At 53.2% G+C, this 22,586-nt stretch overlaps 5 protein-coding genes across 5 annotated transcripts; all 5 read right to left on the bottom strand.

The window, feature by feature from the left end:
- Nucleotides 1–1,829: 1,829 nt before the first annotated feature.
- LOC129151137 (beta-catenin-like protein 1) lies at nt 1,830–3,521 on the bottom strand. The gene has a single exon (XM_054725035.1). The coding sequence runs from the start codon at nt 3,519–3,521 to the stop codon at nt 1,830–1,832; it is 1,692 nt and encodes a 563-aa protein (XP_054581010.1).
- A 4,249-nt stretch (nt 3,522–7,770) lies between these two features.
- On the bottom strand, nt 7,771–9,462 carry LOC129151135 (beta-catenin-like protein 1). The gene has a single exon (XM_054725031.1). It carries the CDS (start codon nt 9,460–9,462, stop codon nt 7,771–7,773), a length of 1,692 nt encoding a protein of 563 aa, XP_054581006.1.
- A 2,638-nt stretch (nt 9,463–12,100) lies between these two features.
- LOC129151134 (beta-catenin-like protein 1) lies at nt 12,101–13,792 on the bottom strand. Its single transcript, XM_054725030.1, has one exon. It carries the CDS (start codon nt 13,790–13,792, stop codon nt 12,101–12,103), a length of 1,692 nt encoding a protein of 563 aa, XP_054581005.1.
- Nucleotides 13,793–16,426: 2,634 nt separating this feature from the next.
- LOC129151133 (beta-catenin-like protein 1) lies at nt 16,427–18,118 on the bottom strand. The gene has a single exon (XM_054725029.1). It carries the CDS (start codon nt 18,116–18,118, stop codon nt 16,427–16,429), a length of 1,692 nt encoding a protein of 563 aa, XP_054581004.1.
- A 2,633-nt stretch (nt 18,119–20,751) lies between these two features.
- Nucleotides 20,752–22,443, bottom strand: LOC129151132 (beta-catenin-like protein 1). Its single transcript, XM_054725028.1, has one exon. The coding sequence runs from the start codon at nt 22,441–22,443 to the stop codon at nt 20,752–20,754; it is 1,692 nt and encodes a 563-aa protein (XP_054581003.1).
- Nucleotides 22,444–22,586: the final 143 nt, after the last annotated feature.

Here is a 22,586-nt window from a genome sequence, read left to right as displayed (position 1 = left end):
GCTCACTTGAGTTTTTTAAAAAAATATATATACTTTATTGAGTTTTTACAGAGTGGAAGGGAGAGGGATAGAGAGTTAGAAACATCGATGAGAGAGAAACATTGATGAGCTGCCTCCTGCACACTCCCTACCGGGGACGTGCCCGCAACCAAGGTACGTGCCCTTGACCGGAATCAACCTGGGACCCTTCGTCCGCAGGCCGACGCTCTATCCACTGAGCCAAACTGGCTAAAGCCTCACTGGATTTTTAAGGCCTCTATCGATTACGTATTGAAGTGACATTTTGACTCAAATAAACTCTTAAACTTAATTTCACACGTTTCTTTATCTTTTTAATGTGTGTGGTAGAGGATGTAACCTACAGAGGTGGCTCTTTTTGTGTCTTGCTCCCATTGTGTATGTGTTGAGTAGTGCTGGCTCAGAAAGTCCTCGTATATCGCCCAAGGCCATACAACTCTGACTGGGTGAAAACCTGGTGGTGATCGGATTTCCCTCTTTGGGCTTCTGTTTATCGGCTTAGGCAAGACCCGTTGGAAAGTGGATGATCTTGTTTAAACCCAAGAAACATCAAAAGGCTGTTTGTAGGAGAAAGGAGTCCATCGTTGGGAAAGAATAAGTCAAAGAGAGCATCTGAAGGCCCGTGACTGGAATTAGTCTCTCTCTCCAAAGGGTGTTAAGTCTATCCCTCACTCCCCTTAGCCTTTGGCCATCGGGCCTTCGGGTTTATGTTGTCTTAGTCTTTCAGGCTCTGTGGTGAAGGCGGGGAAATCATAGACTGAGTGGCTTATAAACGACAAGTTTATTTCTCACAGTTCCGGAGGATGGGAAGTTCAAGATCAAGGCGCTAGCAGATTTGTTGTCACGCGAGGGCACGCTTTGTAGTTCCTAAGTGCGCCTTGTAAGTGGGTCCTCCCCTGGCAGAAGGAGGTGAGCGAGCTTTCCCCTGCCTCTTATATAAGCACTAATCCCATTCATAAGGGCTCCACCTGATGACCCAATCACCTCCTCGAGGCCCCACTTCCTAATACCATCACCTTGAAAACTAGAAATCTACTTGTGGATTTTGGGAGGACACAAATATTCAGACCAGAGCAATATTTATAAGCATCCTCCACAGCCCATCTTTACTGTCTCCAATTACACAAAAATTATGTTTATGCCTCAAAGTGCCCAATCCTCCCCCTTTCTGTCAGGCCACCAGCCCCGCTCCTCATCCAATTCTTTCTCATTCTTCAGGCCTCAAATGTCACTTTGTTAGAGTCGCTCAAGTCCCCTTCGGTCTGAGTAAGCAGCCCCTCCTCATTATGCCCTTTCTTAGCACCCGCTGTATTGCACGTGTCTGCCTTTGTAATTTCTACTTACTGGCTGAGAGTCCACGAGAGCTGGAGTTCTACATGCCCTGCTCCCCCTTAAACCCTGTTACAAAAAGCCTCCTAACAGCGCCTGACAGAGGAGGGAGTTTCCTCAAAGTGCCTTGTGGGTCATGATCAGGAGACTGAATTTCATGCTAAGAACATGAGACGACACTAAAAGGTTTTATTTATTTTTTTTTAATTTTTGATTTTTTTTTTTTCTACAGCAAGAGAAAACTTTAGGCCTTTTAATATATGTGTTGCCAAGCCCAGACCCTTTCATTAGAACAACCCTTCCTAACGATCTACGTGGAAACGGGTAGAGTACCACAGTAATACAATGTTTTACACTCTTTGGTACTATTTAAAACAAAAAACCCACACAAAACACGGGTTCGCTGTGTCGGGAAGTCACACTGAGCCCAGAAGAAACTGGGAGGAAGGCCCTGAGAGTGTGGGTGCCGCCCAGGGCGGGCTCTAGAGGTTGACCAGCAGGCCCAGGATGCGCCTCTGCTCGCTCTCGCGGAACTCCGGGCTCCGGCCGTCCCCGAGGCTCTCCGCGTACTCCTCGACGATGTGCCTGACCGTGTCGATGGAGCTCCCTCTCATGTTTAAGATCTGGTGAACCCTCTGCCGGATCTGGGGGTCCTTGGCATTGCAGATCTCCGCCAGGATGTAGCAGATGTGCTGCAGGACAAAGAGCCCCGCGTCCAAGCGCCGGAGGTACAAGTCCTCTTCTGAGTCGCTGTCTGGCATTTCCCCTCGCAGGAGCCTGTGGTGCTTCGCCCCTTCCATCTTCTCGTCGGCCACCTGCACGGCCTCCAGATACTTAAAATGCAGCTCCATCAGTCTGTCAACCTTCTCGCTGCCGCGTTCAGTGAATTTCCTGAGCAGCCGGGTTCGCCGCTGCCCTCTCAGGTTCCGCAGGAGGGAGGCCAGGATGGAGCAGACGTGCTCTTCGTGCTCCTTCTCAGTGCTCCCCGCCTTCTTGATCTTCTTGGGAGACTTCATGAAGAGAGGGAAGATGGTTCGCAAGCCCAGAATGTCCACAAACTTACGGCAAGTGTCGGAGCCCTCGGGCCCCAGCATGGCATGGTCCAGCACCTTCAGGGCGCTGCTCCTGGCCACCTGCTTTTCCCTGAGCATGAGATTCATCAGCTGAACACCCTCGCCCTTCAGGAAGCGCTCCCGATTGGAACCGAGCAGCAGGCAGGAACAGAGCGCGTCAAACAGGTTCTCCATCATCTCCTGCTCCTCCGCAGTGCGGGGATTGCGTCTTTTAAAGGCGGACACCTGCTGAAGAAGCACGTCGATTCCTTCCAGCTCCCCAAGCAGCGCCCTGTTGGCGTCACTGTCCTGCAGCAAGATGGCCAGCACTTCGCTGCAGTACAGCTTGTTGGCATCGAACGGCATCTTGGCCTTCAGCCTCTTCAGCAGCCACCGCAGAAGGCCCTGCTGGGCCGCCTCCTCGCACGTCTGGGGCCGGAACTCGGCCATGTTCTCCACAAGAGCCAGGGTGTCGTGCACGCCCTGCGCCTCCTCGCTCACCGACTCCTGCAGGCGCCCCAGGTTCTGCACGAGCAGCGCCACCACTTGTCCGTCCGCCAGAGCCTCGATGAGCACTTCTGCTCCCTCTTCGCCCTCGTGGAGGGCGTCTACATCCGTGAACTCCTCCAGCAGACGGACCACAGCTATGGACACGTCGGTGTTGTCGTGTTCCAGCAGCCCGAGGAGAGACCGAACGGCGCCCAGCTCCACGAGGAGGGGGTACAGGTCTGGCCGGGTGGCTACCACGTGCATCTCCTGAATGATGTCATCGAGGTCCAGCTCGGACTCCATAAACCTCTCGGGCCTGTCTGGGAACTTGACGCGCAGCTCTTGGTTTCTGTACGATCTCTTTTCAAAGGTGAGGATCATCTTCTTCACGGAGCTTGCATCCAATGGTTCCTCCTCCTCCTCTCCCCCCTCCCCCTCGCTGTCCCTAATCGGAAGCAGCCTTTTGGGGGCCTCCTCCGCCGCTCTTCCCACCGTCGTTACCTCTTCCCGAAAGCGGCCAAGTTCTCCAGGACCAGCGTGTTTCCTGGGCCTGTTCAGCTCTTCCTCTTCCTCATCCCGGGGACGTTTTGTGCCCCTGTTGGGCTGGTAGCTGAGCAGTTCGCCCACATCCATGCTTCCAGGCGCGGCTCCCACGGGCAACCCTGGCTCCTGGCTTCCGCTCCCAACCAAGCCTTGGCCCCTTCAGCAGCGCCTCAGCCACACTGCCCAAGCCCTGAGCGGGGACGCAGAGCCAAGGAGGTCAAGGGTGCGAGAAGCAGGAGCCAGCCCCACTGTGGTTGAAGGCTGTGCTGCCTTGAAGCACACTGCATTTATGGCCTGGCCGCTTCCTCCCTGAGCGGGCAGGGGGCGGGGAAAGGGGCGGAGACTTGAAGGGGGCGGGGCCACGAGAGAAAAGACCTTGGGAAACTACATTTATTGGCCCCTTTGCAGGAGGGCGGGGCCAGGAGAGAAAAGACCTTGAGAAACTAGATTGATTGGGGACTTCCCCAGGGCAGGGCGGGATGCAGGGGTTTCCCAGGAAGAGATCTCTCCTGGTCCTTCCAGTGGCCTAGGCGATGTTATCCTCATTTCACCGATGAGGAAGCTAAGATATAGAACTGCACTCTCCAGTACTATACCACCAACCACATGTGGCTAAAGGGTACCTGACGGTTTGTTCAGGGGGTAGAGTGTCCGCCTGGGGATCCAAGAGTCTTGCTTTTAACTTCAGGTCAAAGGCGCATTCCTGGGTTTCAGACTGAATCTCCAGGATGGGACATGCAGGAGACGTTGTATCAATGGTTTTCTCTCATCATTGAGGTTTCTATCTCTTCCTCTCTGCAATCCATAAAAATACATTTAGGAAAAAACAATTTTTTTAAAAGAAAACTAGAAATATGGCTAGGTTAAATTGAAATGTACCATGACGTCAAATAAAAAGGCTCACTTGAGTTTTTTAAAAATATATATATACTTTATTGAGTTTTTACAGAGAGGAAGGGAGAGGGATAGAGAGTTAGAAACATCGATGAGAGAGAAACATTGATGAGCTGCCTCCTGCACACTCCCTACCGGGGACGTGCCCGCAACCAAGGTACATGCCCTTGACCGGAATCAAGCTGGGACCCTTCGTCCGCAGGCCGACGCTCTATCCACTGAGCCAAACTGGCTAAAGCCTCACTGGATTTTTAAGACCTCTATCGATTACGTATTGAAGTGACATTTTGACTCAAATAAACTCTTAAACTTAATTTCACACGTTTCTTTCTCTTTTTATTGTGTGTGGTAGAGGATGTAACCGACAGAGGTGGCTCTTTTTGTGTCCCAGCTCCACGAGGAGGGGGTACAGGTCTGGCCGGGTGGCTACCACGTGCATCTCCTGAATGATGTCATCGAGGTCCAGCTCGGACTCCATAAACCTCTCGGGCCTGTCTGGGAACTTGACGCGCAGCTCTTGGTTTCTGTACGATCTCTTTTCAAAGGTGAGGATCATCTTCTTCACGGAGCTTGCATCCAATGGTTCCTCCTCCTCCTCTCCCCCCTCCCCCTCGCTGTCCCTAATCGGAAGCAGCCTTTTGGGGGCCTCCTCCGCCGCTCTTCCCACCGTCGTTCCCTCTTCCCGAAAGCGGCCAAGTTCTCCAGGACCAGCGTGTTTCCTGGGCCTGTTCAGCTCTTCCTCTTCCTCATCCCGGGGACGTTTTGTGCCCCTGTTGGGCTGGTAGCTGAGCAGTTCGCCCACATCCATGCTTCCAGGCGCGGCTCCCACGGGCAACCCTGGCTCCTGGCTTCCGCTCACAACCAAGCCTTGGCCCCTTCAGCAGCGCCGCAGCCACACTGCCCAAGCCCTGAGCGGGGACGCAGAGCCAAGGAGGTCAAGGGTGCGAGGAGCAGGAGCCAGCCCCACTGTGTTTGAAGGCTGTGCTGCCTTGAAGCACACTGCATTTATGGCCTGGCCGCTTCCTCCCTGAGCGGGCAGGGGGCGGGGAAAGGGGCGGAGACTTGAAGGGGGCGGGGCCACGAGAGAAAAGACCTAGGGGAACTACATTTATTGGGCCCTTTGCAGGAGGGCGGGGCCAGGAGAGAGAAGACCTTGAGAAACTAGATTGATTGGGGACTTCCCCAGGGCAGGGCGGGATGCAGGGGTTTCCCAGGAAGAGATCTCTCCTGGTCCTTCCAGTGGCCTAGGAGATGTTATCCTCATTTCACAGATGAGGAAGCTAAGATATAGAACTGCACTCTCCAGTACTATACCACCAACCACATGTGGCTAAAGGGTACCTGAGGGTTTGTTCAGGGGGTAGAGTGTCCGCCTGGGGATCCAAGAGTCTTGCTTTTAACTTCAGGTCAAAGGCGCATTCCTGGGTTTCAGACTGAATCTCCAGGATGGGACATGCAGGAGACGTTGTATCAATGGCTTTCTCTCATCATTGAGGTTTCTATCTCTTCCTCTCTGCAATCCATAAAAATGCATTTAGGAAAAAACAATTTTTTTAAAAGAAAACTAGAAATATGGCTAGGTTAAATTGAAATGTACCATGAGGTAAATAAAAGGGCTCACTTGAGTTTTTTAAAAAAATATATATACTTTATTGAGTTTTTACAGAGTGGAAGGGAGAGGGATAGAGAGTTAGAAACATCGATGAGAGAGAAACATTGATGAGCTGCCTCCTGCACACTCCCTACCGGGGACGTGCCCGCAACCAACGTACGTGCCCTTGACCGGAATCAACCTGGGACCCTTCGTCCGCAGGCCGACGCTCTATCCACTGAGCCAAACTGGCTAAAGCCCCACTGGATTTTTAAGACCTCTATCGATTACGTATTGAAGTGACATTTTGACTCAAATAAACTCTTAAACTTAATTTCACACGTTTCTTTATCTTTTTAATGTGTGTGGTAGAGGATGTAACCTACAGAGGTGGCTCTTTTTGTGTCTTGCTCCCATTGTGTATGTGTTGAGTAGTGCTGGCTCAGAAAGTCCTCGTATATCGCCCAAGGCCATACGACTCTGACTGGGTGAAAACCTGGTGGTGATCGGATTTCCCTCTTTGGGCTTCTGTTTATCGGCTTAGGCAAGACCCGTTGGAAAGTGGATGATCTTGTTTAAACCCAAGAAACATCAAAAGGCTGTTTGTAGGAGAAAGGAGTCCATCGTTGGGAAAGAATAAGTCAAAGAGAGCATCTGAAGGCCCGTGACTGGAATTAGTCTCTCTCTCCAAAGGGTGTTAAGTCTATCCCTCACTCCCCTTAGCCTTTGGCCATCGGGCCTTCGGGTTTATGTTGTCTTAGTCTTTCAGGCTCTGTGGTGAAGGCGGGGAAATCATAGACTGAGTGGCTTATAAACGACAAGTTTATTTCTCACAGTTCCGGAGGATGGGAAGTTCAAGATCAAGGCGCTAGCAGATTTGTTGTCACGCGAGGGCACGCTTTGTAGTTCCTAAGTGCGCCTTGTAAGTGGGTCCTCCCCTGGCAGAAGGAGGTGAGCGAGCTTTCCCCTGCCTCTTATATAAGCACTAATCCCATTCATAAGGGCTCCACCTGATGACCCAATCACCTCCTCGAGGCCCCACTTCCTAATACCATCACCTTGAAAACTAGAAATCTACTTGTGGATTTTGGGAGGACACAAATATTCAGACCAGAGCAATATTTATAAGCATCCTCCACAGCCCATCTTTACTGTCTCCAATTACACAAAAATTATGTTTATGCCTCAAAGTGCCCAATCCTCCCCCTTTCTGTCAGGCCACCAGCCCCGCTCCTCATCCAATTCTTTCTCATTCTTCAGGCCTCAAATGTCACTTTGTTAGAGTCGCTCAAGTCCCCTTCGGTCTGAGTAAGCAGCCCCTCCTCATTATGCCCTTTCTTAGCACCCGCTGTACTGCACGTGTCTGCCTTTGTAATTTCTACTTACTGGCTGAGAGTCCACGAGAGCTGGAGTTCTACATGCCCTGCTCCCCCTTAAACCCTGTTACAAAAAGCCTCCAAACAGCGCCTGACAGAGGAGGGAGTTTCCTCAAAGTGCCTTGTGGGTCATGATCAGGAGACTGAATTTCATGCTAAGAACATGAGACGACACTAAAAGGTTTTATTTATTTATTTTTTAATTTTTGATTTTTTTTTTTTCTACAGCAAGAGAAAACTTTAGGCCTTTTAATATATGTGTTGCCAAGCCCAGACCCTTTCATTAGAACAACCCTTCCTAACGATCTACGTGGAAACGGGTAGAGTACCACAGTAATACAATGTTTTACACTCTTTGGTACTATTTAAAACAAAAAACCCACACAAAACACGGGTTCGCTGTGTCGGGAAGTCACACTGAGCCCAGAAGAAACTGGGAGGAAGGCCCTGAGAGTGTGGGTGCCGCCCAGGGCGGGCTCTAGAGGTTGACCAGCAGGCCCAGGATGCGCCTCTGCTCGCTCTCGCGGAACTCCGGGCTCCGGCCGTCCCCGAGGCTCTCCGCGTACTCCTCGACGATGTGCCTGACCGTGTCGATGGAGCTCCCTCTCATGTTTAAGATCTGGTGAACCCTCTGCCGGATCTGGGGGTCCTTGGCATTGCAGATCTCCGCCAGGATGTAGCAGATGTGCTGCAGGACAAAGAGCCCCGCGTCCAAGCGCCGGAGGTACAAGTCCTCTTCTGAGTCGCTGTCTGGCATTTCCCCTCGCAGGAGCCTGTGGTGCTTCGCCCCTTCCATCTTCTCGTCGGCCACCTGCACGGCCTCCAGATACTTAAAATGCAGCTCCATCAGTCTGTCAACCTTCTCGCTGCCGCGTTCAGTGAATTTCCTGAGCAGCCGGGTTCGCCGCTGCCCTCTCAGGTTCCGCAGGAGGGAGGCCAGGATGGAGCAGACGTGCTCTTCGTGCTCCTTCTCAGTGCTCCCCGCCTTCTTGATCTTCTTGGGAGACTTCATGAAGAGAGGGAAGATGGTTCGCAAGCCCAGAATGTCCACAAACTTACGGCAAGTGTCGGAGCCCTCGGGCCCCAGCATGGCATGGTCCAGCACCTTCAGGGCGCTGCTCCTGGCCACCTGCTTTTCCCTGAGCATGAGATTCATCAGCTGAACACCCTCGCCCTTCAGGAAGCGCTCCCGATTGGAACCGAGCAGCAGGCAGGAACAGAGCGCGTCAAACAGGTTCTCCATCATCTCCTGCTCCTCCGCAGTGCGGGGATTGCGTCTTTTAAAGGCGGACACCTGCTGAAGAAGCACGTCGATTCCTTCCAGCTCCCCAAGCAGCGCCCTGTTGGCGTCACTGTCCTGCAGCAAGATGGCCAGCACTTCGCTGCAGTACAGCTTGTTGGCATCGAACGGCATCTTGGCCTTCAGCCTCTTCAGCAGCCACCGCAGAAGGCCCTGCTGGGCCGCCTCCTCGCACGTCTGGGGCCGGAACTCGGCCATGTTCTCCACAAGAGCCAGGGTGTCGTGCACGCCCTGCGCCTCCTCGCTCACCGACTCCTGCAGGCGCCCCAGGTTCTGCACGAGCAGCGCCACCACTTGTCCGTCCGCCAGAGCCTCGATGAGCACTTCTGCTCCCTCTTCGCCCTCGTGGAGGGCGTCTACATCCGTGAACTCCTCCAGCAGACGGACCACAGCTATGGACACGTCGGTGTTGTCGTGTTCCAGCAGCCCGAGGAGAGACCGAACGGCGCCCAGCTCCACGAGGAGGGGGTACAGGTCTGGCCGGGTGGCTACCACGTGCATCTCCTGAATGATGTCATCGAGGTCCAGCTCGGACTCCATAAACCTCTCGGGCCTGTCTGGGAACTTGACGCGCAGCTCTTGGTTTCTGTACGATCTCTTTTCAAAGGTGAGGATCATCTTCTTCACGGAGCTTGCATCCAATGGTTCCTCCTCCTCCTCTCCCCCCTCCCCCTCGCTGTCCCTAATCGGAAGCAGCCTTTTGGGGGCCTCCTCCGCCGCTCTTCCCACCGTCGTTCCCTCTTCCCGAAAGCGGCCAAGTTCTCCAGGACCAGCGTGTTTCCTGGGCCTGTTCAGCTCTTCCTCTTCCTCATCCCGGGGACGTTTTGTGCCCCTGTTGGGCTGGTAGCTGAGCAGTTCGCCCACATCCATGCTTCCAGGCGCGGCTCCCACGGGCAACCCTGGCTCCTGGCTTCCGCTCACAACCAAGCCTTGGCCCCTTCAGCAGCGCCGCAGCCACACTGCCCAAGCCCTGAGCGGGGACGCAGAGCCAAGGAGGTCAAGGGTGCGAGGAGCAGGAGCCAGCCCCACTGTGTTTGAAGGCTGTGCTGCCTTGAAGCACACTGCATTTATGGCCTGGCCGCTTCCTCCCTGAGCGGGCAGGGGGCGGGGAAAGGGGCGGAGACTTGAAGGGGGCGGGGCCACGAGAGAAAAGACCTAGGGGAACTACATTTATTGGGCCCTTTGCAGGAGGGCGGGGCCAGGAGAGAGAAGACCTTGAGAAACTAGATTGATTGGGGACTTCCCCAGGGCAGGGCGGGATGCAGGGGTTTCCCAGGAAGAGATCTCTCCTGGTCCTTCCAGTGGCCTAGGAGATGTTATCCTCATTTCACAGATGAGGAAGCTAAGATATAGAACTGCACTCTCCAGTACTATACCACCAACCACATGTGGCTAAAGGGTACCTGAGGGTTTGTTCAGGGGGTAGAGTGTCCGCCTGGGGATCCAAGAGTCTTGCTTTTAACTTCAGGTCAAAGGCGCATTCCTGGGTTTCAGACTGAATCTCCAGGATGGGACATGCAGGAGACGTTGTATCAATGGCTTTCTCTCATCATTGAGGTTTCTATCTCTTCCTCTCTGCAATCCATAAAAATGCATTTAGGAAAAAACAATTTTTTTAAAAGAAAACTAGAAATATGGCTAGGTTAAATTGAAATGTACCATGACGTCAAATAAAAAGGCTCACTTGAGTTTTTTAAAAAAATATATATACTTTATTGAGTTTTTACAGAGTGGAAGGGAGAGGGATAGAGAGTTAGAAACATCGATGAGAGAGAAACATTGATGAGCTGCCTCCTGCACACTCCCTACCGGGGACGTGCCCGCAACCAAGGTACGTGCCCTTGACCGGAATCAACCTGGGACCCTTCGTCCGCAGGCCGACGCTCTATCCACTGAGCCAAACTGGCTAAAGCCTCACTGGATTTTTAAGACCTCTATCGATTACGTATTGAAGTGACATTTTGACTCAAATAAACTCTTAAACTTAATTTCACACGTTTCTTTATCTTTTTAATGTGTGTGGTAGAGGATGTAACCTACAGAGGTGGCTCTTTTTGTGTCTTGCTCCCATTGTGTATGTGTTGAGTAGTGCTGGCTCAGAAAGTCCTCGTATATCGCCCAAGGCCATACGACTCTGACTGGGTGAAAACCTGGTGGTGATCGGATTTCCCTCTTTGGGCTTCTGTTTATCGGCTTAGGCAAGACCCGTTGGAAAGTGGATGATCTTGTTTAAACCCAAGAAACATCAAAAGGCTGTTTGTAGGAGAAAGGAGTCCATCGTTGGGAAAGAATAAGTCAAAGAGAGCATCTGAAGGCCCGTGACTGGAATTAGTCTCTCTCTCCAAAGGGTGTTAAGTCTATCCCTCACTCCCCTTAGCCTTTGGCCATCGGGCCTTCGGGTTTATGTTGTCTTAGTCTTTCAGGCTCTGTGGTGAAGGCGGGGAAATCATAGACTGAGTGGCTTATAAACGACAAGTTTATTTCTCACAGTTCCGGAGGATGGGAAGTTCAAGATCAAGGCGCTAGCAGATTTGTTGTCACGCGAGGGCACGCTTTGTAGTTCCTAAGTGCGCCTTGTAAGTGGGTCCTCCCCTGGCAGAAGGAGGTGAGCGAGCTTTCCCCTGCCTCTTATATAAGCACTAATCCCATTCATAAGGGCTCCACCTGATGACCCAATCACCTCCTCGAGGCCCCACTTCCTAATACCATCACCTTGAAAACTAGAAATCTACTTGTGGATTTTGGGAGGACACAAATATTCAGACCAGAGCAATATTTATAAGCATCCTCCACAGCCCATCTTTACTGTCTCCAATTACACAAAAATTATGTTTATGCCTCAAAGTGCCCAATCCTCCCCCTTTCTGTCAGGCCACCAGCCCCGCTCCTCATCCAATTCTTTCTCATTCTTCAGGCCTCAAATGTCACTTTGTTAGAGTCGCTCAAGTCCCCTTCGGTCTGAGTAAGCAGCCCCTCCTCATTATGCCCTTTCTTAGCACCCGCTGTACTGCACGTGTCTGCCTTTGTAATTTCTACTTACTGGCTGAGAGTCCACGAGAGCTGGAGTTCTACATGCCCTGCTCCCCCTTAAACCCTGTTACAAAAAGCCTCCAAACAGCGCCTGACAGAGGAGGGAGTTTCCTCAAAGTGCCTTGTGGGTCATGATCAGGAGACTGAATTTCATGCTAAGAACATGAGACGACACTAAAAGGTTTTATTTATTTATTTTTTAATTTTTGATTTTTTTTTTTTCTACAGCAAGAGAAAACTTTAGGCCTTTTAATATATGTGTTGCCAAGCCCAGACCCTTTCATTAGAACAACCCTTCCTAACGATCTACGTGGAAACGGGTAGAGTACCACAGTAATACAATGTTTTACACTCTTTGGTACTATTTAAAACAAAAAACCCACACAAAACACGGGTTCGCTGTGTCGGGAAGTCACACTGAGCCCAGAAGAAACTGGGAGGAAGGCCCTGAGAGTGTGGGTGCCGCCCAGGGCGGGCTCTAGAGGTTGACCAGCAGGCCCAGGATGCGCCTCTGCTCGCTCTCGCGGAACTCCGGGCTCCGGCCGTCCCCGAGGCTCTCCGCGTACTCCTCGACGATGTGCCTGACCGTGTCGATGGAGCTCCCTCTCATGTTTAAGATCTGGTGAACCCTCTGCCGGATCTGGGGGTCCTTGGCATTGCAGATCTCCGCCAGGATGTAGCAGATGTGCTGCAGGACAAAGAGCCCCGCGTCCAAGCGCCGGAGGTACAAGTCCTCTTCTGAGTCGCTGTCTGGCATTTCCCCTCGCAGGAGCCTGTGGTGCTTCGCCCCTTCCATCTTCTCGTCGGCCACCTGCACGGCCTCCAGATACTTAAAATGCAGCTCCATCAGTCTGTCAACCTTCTCGCTGCCGCGTTCAGTGAATTTCCTGAGCAGCCGGGTTCGCCGCTGCCCTCTCAGGTTCCGCAGGAGGGAGGCCAGGATGGAGCAGACGTGCTCTTCGTGCTCCTTCTCAGTGCTCCCCGCCTTCTTGATCTTCTTGGGAGACTTCATGAAGAGAGGAAAGATGGTTCGCAAGCCCAGAATGTCCACAAACTTACGGCAAGTGTCGGAGCCCTCGGGCCCCAGCATGGCATGGTCCAGCACCTTCAGGGCGCTGCTCCTGGCCACCTGCTTTTCCCTGAGCATGAGATTCATCAGCTGAACACCCTCGCCCTTCAGGAAGCGCTCCCGATTGGAACCGAGCAGCAGGCAGGAACAGAGCGCGTCAAACAGGTTCTCCATCATCTCCTGCTCCTCCGCAGTGCGGGGATTGCGTCTTTTAAAGGCGGACACCTGCTGAAGAAGCACGTCGATTCCTTCCAGCTCCCCAAGCAGCGCCCTGTTGGCGTCACTGTCCTGCAGCAAGATGGCCAGCACTTCGCTGCAGTACAGCTTGTTGGCATCGAACGGCATCTTGGCCTTCAGCCTCTTCAGCAGCCACCGCAGAAGGCCCTGCTGGGCCGCCTCCTCGCACGTCTGGGGCCGGAACTCGGCCATGTTCTCCACAAGAGCCAGGGTGTCGTGCACGCCCTGCGCCTCCTCGCTCACCGACTCCTGCAGGCGCCCCAGGTTCTGCACGAGCAGCGCCACCACTTGTCCGTCCGCCAGAGCCTCGATGAGCACTTCTGCTCCCTCTTCGCCCTCGTGGAGGGCGTCTACATCCGTGAACTCCTCCAGCAGACGGACCACAGCTATGGACACGTCGGTGTTGTCGTGTTCCAGCAGCCCGAGGAGAGACCGAACGGCGCCCAGCTCCACGAGGAGGGGGTACAGGTCTGGCCGGGTGGCTACCACGTGCATCTCCTGAATGATGTCATCGAGGTCCAGCTCGGACTCCATAAACCTCTCGGGCCTGTCTGGGAACTTGACGCGCAGCTCTTGGTTTCTGTACGATCTCTTTTCAAAGGTGAGGATCATCTTCTTCACGGAGCTTGCATCCAATGGTTCCTCCTCCTCCTCTCCCCCCTCACCCTCGCTGTCCCTAATCGGAAGCAGCCTTTTGGGGGCCTCCTCCGAAGCTCTTCCCACCGTCGTTCCCTCTTCCCGAAAGCGGCCAAGTTCTCCAGGACCAGCGTGTTTCCTGGGCCTGTTCAGCTCTTCCTCTTCCTCATCCCGGGGACGTTTTGTGCCCCTGTTGGGCTGGTAGCTGAGCAGTTCGCCCACATCCATGCTTCCAGGCGCGGCTCCCACGGGCAACCCTGGCTCCTGGCTTCCGCTCACAACCAAGCCTTGGCCCCTTCAGCAGCGCCGCAGCCACACTGCCCAAGCCCTGAGCGGGGACGCAGAGCCAAGGAGGTCAAGGGTGCGAGGAGCAGGAGCCAGCCCCACTGTGTTTGAAGGCTGTGCTGCCTTGAAGCACACTGCATTTATGGCCTGGCCGCTTCCTCCCTGAGCGGGCAGGGGGCGGGGAAAGGGGCGGAGACTTGAAGGGGGCGGGGCCACGAGAGAAAAGACCTTGGGGAACTACATTTATTGGGCCCTTTGCAGGAGGGCGGGGCCAGGAGAGAGAAGACCTTGAGAAACTAGATTGATTGGGGACTTCCCCAGGGCAGGGCGGGATGCAGGGGTTTCCCAGGAAGAGATCTCTCCTGGTCCTTCCAGTGGCCTAGGAGATGTTATCCTCATTTCACAGATGAGGAAGCTAAGATATAGAACTGCACTCTCCAGTACTATACCACCAACCACATGTGGCTAAAGGGTACCTGAGGGTTTGTTCAGGGGGTAGAGTGTCCGCCTGGGGATCCAAGAGTCTTGCTTTTAACTTCAGGTCAAAGGCGCATTCCTGGGTTTCAGACTGAATCTCCAGGATGGGACATGCAGGAGACGTTGTATCAATGGCTTTCTCTCATCATTGAGGTTTCTATCTCTTCCTCTCTGCAATCCATAAAAATACATTTAGGAAAAAACAATTTTTTTAAAAGAAAACTAGAAATATGGCTAGGTTAAATTGAAATGTACCATGACGTCAAATAAAAAGGCTCACTTGAGTTTTTTAAAAAAATATATATACTTTATTGAGTTTTTACAGAGTGGAAGGGAGAGGGATAGAGAGTTAGAAACATCGATGAGAGAGAAACATTGATGAGCTGCCTCCTGCACACTCCCTACCGGGGACGTGCCCGCAACCAAGGTACGTGCCCTTGACCGGAATCAACCTGGGACCCTTCGTCCGCAGGCCGACGCTCTATCCACTGAGCCAAACTGGCTAAAGCCTCACTGGATTTTTAAGACCTCTATCGATTACGTATTGAAGTGACATTTTGACTCAAATAAACTCTTAAACTTAATTTCACACGTTTCTTTATCTTTTTAATGTGTGTGGTAGAGGATGTAACCTACAGAGGTGGCTCTTTTTGTGTCTTGCTCCCATTGTGTATGTGTTGAATAGTGCTGGCTCAGAAAGTCCTCGTATATCGCCCAAGGCCATACGACTCTGACTGGGTGAAAACCTGGTGGTGATCGGATTTCCCTCTTTGGGCTTCTGTTTATCGGCTTAGGCAAGACCCGTTGGAAAGTGGATGATCTTGTTTAAACCCAAGAAACATCAAAAGGCTGTTTGTAGGAGAAAGGAGTCCATCGTTGGGAAAGAATAAGTCAAAGAGAGCATCTGAAGGCCCGTGACTGGAATTAGTCTCTCTCTCCAAAGGGTGTTAAGTCTATCCCTCACTCCCCTTAGCCTTTGGCCATCGGGCCTTCGGGTTTATGTTGTCTTAGTCTTTCAGGCTCTGTGGTGAAGGCGGGGAAATCATAGACTGAGTGGCTTATAAACGACAAGTTTATTTCTCACAGTTCCGGAGGATGGGAAGTTCAAGATCAAGGCGCTAGCAGATTTGTTGTCACGCGAGGGCACGCTTTGTAGTTCCTAAGTGCGCCTTGTAAGTGGGTCCTCCCCTGGCAGAAGGAGGTGAGCGAGCTTTCCCCTGCCTCTTATATAAGCACTAATCCCATTCATAAGGGCTCCACCTGATGACCCAATCACCTCCTCGAGGCCCCACTTCCTAATACCATCACCTTGAAAACTAGAAATCTACTTGTGGATTTTGGGAGGACACAAATATTCAGACCAGAGCAATATTTATAAGCATCCTCCACAGCCCATCTTTACTGTCTCCAATTACACAAAAATTATGTTTATGCCTCAAAGTGCCCAATCCTCCCCCTTTCTGTCAGGCCACCAGCCCCGCTCCTCATCCAATTCTTTCTCATTCTTCAGGCCTCAAATGTCACTTTGTTAGAGTCGCTCAAGTCCCCTTCGGTCTGAGTAAGCAGCCCCTCCTCATTATGCCCTTTCTTAGCACCCGCTGTACTGCACGTGTCTGCCTTTGTAATTTCTACTTACTGGCTGAGAGTCCACGAGAGCTGGAGTTCTACATGCCCTGCTCCCCCTTAAACCCTGTTACAAAAAGCCTCCTACAGCGCCTGACAGAGGAGGGAGTTTCCTCAAAGTGCCTTGTGGGTCATGATCAGGAGACTGAATTTCATGCTAAGAACATGAGACGACACTAAAAGGTTTTATTTTTTTTTTTAATTTTTGATTTTTTTTTTTTCTACAGCAAGAGAAAACTTTAGGCCTTTTAATATATGTGTTGCCAAGCCCAGACCCTTTCATTAGAACAACCCTTCCTAACGATCTACGTGGAAACGGGTAGAGTACCACAGTAATACAATGTTTTACACTCTTTGGTACTATTTAAAACAAAAAACCCACACAAAACACGGGTTCGCTGTGTCGGGAAGTCACACTGAGCCCAGAGGAAACTGGGAGGAAGGCCCTGAGAGTGTGGGTGCCGCCCAGGGCGGGCTCTAGAGGTTGACCAGCAGGCCCAGGATGCGCCTCTGCTCGCTCTCGCGGAACTCCGGGCTCCGGCCGTCCCCGAGGCTCTCCGCGTACTCCTCGACGATGTGCCTGACCGTGTCGATGGAGCTCCCTCTCATGTTTAAGATCTGGTGAACCCTCTGCCGGATCTGGGGGTCCTTGGCATTGCAGATCTCCGCCAGGATGTAGCAGATGTGCTGCAGGACAAAGAGCCCCGCGTCCAAGCGCCGGAGGTACAAGTCCTCTTCTGAGTCGCTGTCTGGCATTTCCCCTCGCAGGAGCCTGTGGTGCTTCGCCCCTTCCATCTTCTCGTCGGCCACCTGCACGGCCTCCAGATACTTAAAATGCAGCTCCATCAGTCTGTCAACCTTCTCGCTGCCGCGTTCAGTGAATTTCCTGAGCAGCCGGGTTCGCCGCTGCCCTCTCAGGTTCCGCAGGAGGGAGGCCAGGATGGAGCAGACGTGCTCTTCGTGCTCCTTCTCAGTGCTCCCCGCCTTCTTGATCTTCTTGGGAGACTTCATGAAGAGAGGAAAGATGGTTCGCAAGCCCAGAATGTCCACAAACTTACGGCAAGTGTCGGAGCCCTCGGGCCCCAGCATGGCATGGTCCAGCACCTTCAGGGCGCTGCTCCTGGCCACCTGCTTTTCCCTGAGCATGAGATTCATCAGCTGAACACCCTCGCCCTTCAGGAAGCGCTCCCGATTGGAACCGAGCAGCAGGCAGGAACAGAGCGCGTCAAACAGGTTCTCCATCATCTCCTGCTCCTCCGCAGTGCGGGGATTGCGTCTTTTAAAGGCGGACACCTGCTGAAGAAGCACGTCGATTCCTTCCAGCTCCCCAAGCAGCGCCCTGTTGGCGTCACTGTCCTGCAGCAAGATGGCCAGCACTTCGCTGCAGTACAGCTTGTTGGCATCGAACGGCATCTTGGCCTTCAGCCTCTTCAGCAGCCACCGCAGAAGGCCCTGCTGGGCCGCCTCCTCGCACGTCTGGGGCCGGAACTCGGCCATGTTCTCCACAAGAGCCAGGGTGTCGTGCACGCCCTGCGCCTCCTCGCTCACCGACTCCTGCAGGCGCCCCAGGTTCTGCACGAGCAGCGCCACCACTTGTCCGTCCGCCAGAGCCTCGATGAGCACTTCTGCTCCCTCTTCGCCCTCGTGGAGGGCGTCTACATCCGTGAACTCCTCCAGCAGACGGACCACAGCTATGGACACGTCGGTGTTGTCGTGTTCCAGCAGCCCGAGGAGAGACCGAACGGCGCCCAGCTCCACGAGGAGGGGGTACAGGTCTGGCCGGGTGGCTACCACGTGCATCTCCTGAATGATGTCATCGAGGTCCAGCTCGGATTCCATAAACCTCTCGGGCCTGTCTGGGAACTTGACGCGCAGCTCTTGGTTTCTGTACGATCTCTTTTCAAAGGTGAGGATCATCTTCTTCACGGAGCTTGCATCCAATGGTTCCTCCTCCTCCTCTCCCCCCTCCCCCTCGCTGTCCCTAATCGGAAGCAGCCTTTTGGGGGCCTCCTCCGCCGCTCTTCCCACCTTCGTTACCTCTTCCCGAAAGCGGCCAAGTTCTCCAGGACCAGCGTGTTTCCTGGGCCTGTTCAGCTCTTCCTCTTCCTCATCCCGGGGACGTTTTGTGCCCCTGTTGGGCTGGTAGCTGAGCAGTTCGCCCACATCCATGCTTCCAGGCGCGGCTCCCACGGGCAACCCTGGCTCCTGGCTTCCGCTCACAACCAAGCCGTGGCCCCGTCAGCAGCGCCGCAGCCACACTGCCCAAGCCCTGAGCGGGGACGCAGAGCCAAGGAGGTCAAGGGTGCGAGGAGCAGGAGCCAGCCCCACTGTGTTTGAAGGCTGTGCTGCCTTGAAGCACACTGCATTTATGGCCTGGCCGCTTCCTCCCTGAGCGGGCAGGGGGCGGGGAAAGGGGCGGAGACTTGAAGGGGGCGGGGCCACGAGAGAAAAGACCTTGGGGAACTACATTTATTGGGCCCTTTGCAGGAGGGCGGGGCCAGGAGAGAGAAGACCTTGAGAAACTAGATTGATTGGGGACTTCCCCAGGGCAGGGCGGGATGCAGGGGTTTCCCAGGAAGAGATCTCTCCTGGTCCTTCCAGTGGCCTAGGAGATGTTATCCTCATTTCACAGATGAGGAAGCTAAGATATAGAACTGCACTCTCCAGTACTATACCACCAACCACATGTGGCTAAAGGGTACCTGAGGGTTTGTTCAGGGGGTAGAGTGTCCGCCTGGGGATCCAAGAGTCTTGCTTTTAACTTCAGGTCAAAGGCGCATTCCTGGGTTTCAGACTGAATCTCCAGGATGGGACATGCAGGAGACGTTGTATCAATGGCTTTCTCTCATCATTGAGGTTTCTATCTCTTCCTCTCTGCAATCCATAAAAATACATTTAGGAAAAAACAATTTTTTTAAAAGAAAACTAGAAATATGGCTAGGTTAAATTGAAATGTACCATGACGTCAAATAAAAAGGCTCACTTGAGTTTTTTAAAAATATATATATACTTTATTGAGTTTTTACAGAGTGGAAGGGAGAGGGATAGAGAGTTAGAAACATCGATGAGAGAGAAACATTGATGAGCTGCCTCCTGCACACTCCCTACCGGGGACGTGCCCGCAACCAAGGTACATGCCCTTGACCGGAATCAACCTGGGACCCTTCGTCCGCAGGCCGACGCTCTATCCACTGAGCCAAACTGGCTAAAGCCTCACTGGATTTTTAAGACCTCTATCGATTACGTATTGAAGTGACATTTTGACTCAAATAAACTCTTAAACTTAATTTCACACGTTTCTTTATCTTTTTAATGTGTGTGGTAGAGGATGTAACCTACAGAGGTGGCTCTTTTTGTGTCTTGCTCCCATTGTGTATGTGTTGAGTAGTGCTGGCTCAGAAAGTCCTCGTATATCGCCCAAGGCCATACGACTCTGACTGGCTGAAAACCTGTTGGTGATCGGATTTCCCTCTTTGGGCTTCTGTTTATCGGCTTAGGCAAGACCCGTTGGAAAGTGGATGATCTTGTTTAAACCCAAGAAACATCAAAAGGCTGTTTGTAGGAGAAAGGAGTCCATCGTTGGGAAAGAATAAGTCAAAGAGAGCATCTGAAGGCCCGTGACTGGAATTAGTCTCTCTCTCCAAAGGGTGTTAAGTCTATCCCTCACTCCCCTTAGCCTTTGGCCATCGGGCCTTCGGGTTTATGTTGTCTTAGTCTTTCAGGCTCTGTGGTGAAGGCGGGGAAATCATAGACTGAGTGGCTTATAAACGACAAGTTTATTTCTCACAGTTCCGGAGGATGGGAAGTTCAAGATCAAGGCGCTAGCAGATTTGTTGTCACGCGAGGGCACGCTTTGTAGTTCCTAAGTGCGCCTTGTAAGTGGGTCCTCCCCTGGCAGAAGGAGGTGAGCGAGCTTTCCCCTGCCTCTTATATAAGCACTAATCCCATTCATAAGGGCTCCACCTGATGACCCAATCACCTCCTCGAGGCCCCACTTCCTAATACCATCACCTTGAAAACTAGAAATCTACTTGTGGATTTTGGGAGGACACAAATATTCAGACCAGAGCAATATTTATAAGCATCCTCCACAGCCCATCTTTACTGTCTCCAATTACACAAAAATTATGTTTATGCCTCAAAGTGCCCAATCCTCCCCCTTTCTGTCAGGCCACCAGCCCCGCTCCTCATCCAATTCTTTCTCATTCTTCAGGCCTCAAATGTCACTTTGTTAGAGTCGCTCAAGTCCCCTTCGGTCTGAGTAAGCAGCCCCTCCTCATTATGCCCTTTCTTAGCACCCGCTGTACTGCACGTGTCTGCCTTTGTAATTTCTACTTACTGGCTGAGAGTCCACGAGAGCTGGAGTTCTACATGCCCTGCTCCCCCTTAAACCCTGTTACAAAAAGCCTCCTACAGCGCCTGACAGAGGAGGGAGTTTCCTCAAAGTGCCTTGTGGGTCATGATCAGGAGACTGAATTTCATGCTAAGAACATGAGACGACACTAAACGGTTTTATTTTTTTTTTAATTTTTGATTTTTTTTTTTTCTACAGCAAGAGAAAACTTTAGGCCTTTTAATATATGTGTTGCCAAGCCCAGACCCTTTCATTAGAACAACCCTTCCTAACGATCTACGTGGAAACGGGTACAGTACCACAGTAATACAATGTTTTACACTCTTTGGTACTATTTAAAACAAAAAACCCACACAAAACACGGGTTCGCTGTGTCGGGAAGTCACATTGAGCCCAGAGGAAACTGGGAGGAAGGCCCTGAGAGTGTGGGTGCCGCCCAGGGCGGGCTCTAGAGGTTGACCAGCAGGCCCAGGATGCGCCTCTGCTCGCTCTCGCGGAACTCCGGGCTCCGGCCGTCCCCGAGGCTCTCCGCGTACTCCTCGACGATGTGCCTGACCGTGTCGATGGAGCTCCCTCTCATGTTTAAGATCTGGTGAACCCTCTGCCGGATCTGGGGGTCCTTGGCATTGCAGATCTCCGCCAGGATGTAGCAGATGTGCTGCAGGACAAAGAGCCCCGCGTCCAAGCGCCGGAGGTAGAACTCCTCGTCTGAGTCGCTGTCTGGCATTTCCCCTCGCAGGAGCCTGTGGTGCTTCGCCCCTTCCATCTTCTCGTCGGCCACCTGCACGGCCTCCAGATACTTAAAATGCAGCTCCATCAGTCTGTCAACCTTCTCGCTGCCGCGTTCAGTGAATTTCCTGAGCAGCCGGGTTCGCCGCTGCCCTCTCAGGTTCCGCAGGAGGGAGGCCAGGATGGAGCAGACGTGCTCTTCGTGCTCCTTCTCAGTGCTCCCCGCCTTCTTGATCTTCTTGGGAGACTTCATGAAGAGAGGGAAGATGGTTCGCAAGCCCAGAATGTCCACAAACTTACGGCAAGTGTCGGAGCCCTCGGGCCCCAGCATGGCATGGTCCAGCACCTTCAGGGCGCTGCTCCTGGCCACCTGCTTTTCCCTGAGCATGAGATTCATCAGCTGAACACCCTCGCCCTTCAGGAAGCGCTCCCGATTGGAACCGAGCAGCAGGCAGGAACAGAGCGCGTCAAACAGGTTCTCCATCATCTCCTGCTCCTCCGCAGTGCGGGGATTGCGTCTTTTAAAGGCGGACACCTGCTGAAGAAGCACGTCGATTCCTTCCAGCTCCCCAAGCAGTGCCCTGTTGGCGTCACTGTCCTGCAGCAAGATGGCCAGCACTTCGCTGCAGTACAGCTTGTTGGCATCGAACGGCATCTTGGCCTTCAGCCTCTTCAGCAGCCACCGCAGAAGGCCCTGCTGGGCCGCCTCCTCGCACGTCTGGGGCCGGAACTCGGCCATGTTCTCCACAAGAGCCAGGGTGTCGTGCACGCCCTGCGCCTCCTCGCTCACCGACTCCTGCAGGCGCCCCAGGTTCTGCACGAGCAGCGCCACCACTTGTCCGTCCGCCAGAGCCTCGATGAGCACTTCTGCTCCCTCTTCGCCCTCGTGGAGGGCGTCTACATCCGTGAACTCCTCCAGCAGACGGACCACAGCTATGGACACGTCGGTGTTGTCGTGTTCCAGCAGCCCGAGGAGAGACCGAACGGCGCCCAGCTCCACGAGGAGGGGGTACAGGTCTGGCCGGGTGGCTACCACGTGCATCTCCTGAATGATGTCATCGAGGTCCAGCTCGGACTCCATAAACCTCTCGGGCCTGTCTGGGAACTTGACGCGCAGCTCTTGGTTTCTGTACGATCTCTTTTCAAAGGTGAGGATCATCTTCTTCACGGAGCTTGCATCCAATGGTTCCTCCTCCTCCTCTCCCCCCTCCCCCTCGCTGTCCCTAATCGGAAGCAGCCTTTTGGGGGCCTCCTCCGCCGCTCTTCCCACCGTCGTTCCCTCTTCCCGAAAGCGGCCAAGTTCTCCAGGACCAGCGTGTTTCCTGGGCCTGTTCAGCTCTTCCTCTTCCTCATCCCGGGGACGTTTTGTGCCCCTGTTGGGCTGGTAGCTGAGCAGTTCGCCCACATCCATGCTTCCAGGCGCGGCTCGCAGGGGCAACCCTGGCTCCTGGCTTCCGCTCCCAACCAAGCCTTGGCCCCTTCAGCAGCGCCGCAGCCACACTGCCCAAGCCCTGAGCGGGGACGCAGAGCCAAGGAGGTCAAGGGTGCGAGAAG

Source organism: Eptesicus fuscus, chromosome 13 (genome assembly GCF_027574615.1).
Source record: "Eptesicus fuscus isolate TK198812 chromosome 13, DD_ASM_mEF_20220401, whole genome shotgun sequence".
NCBI classification, from domain to species: Eukaryota; Metazoa; Chordata; class Mammalia; order Chiroptera; family Vespertilionidae; genus Eptesicus; species Eptesicus fuscus.
Note: the sequence above shows the minus strand (reverse complement) of the source record. Positions and strands in the feature narration are given on the sequence as shown.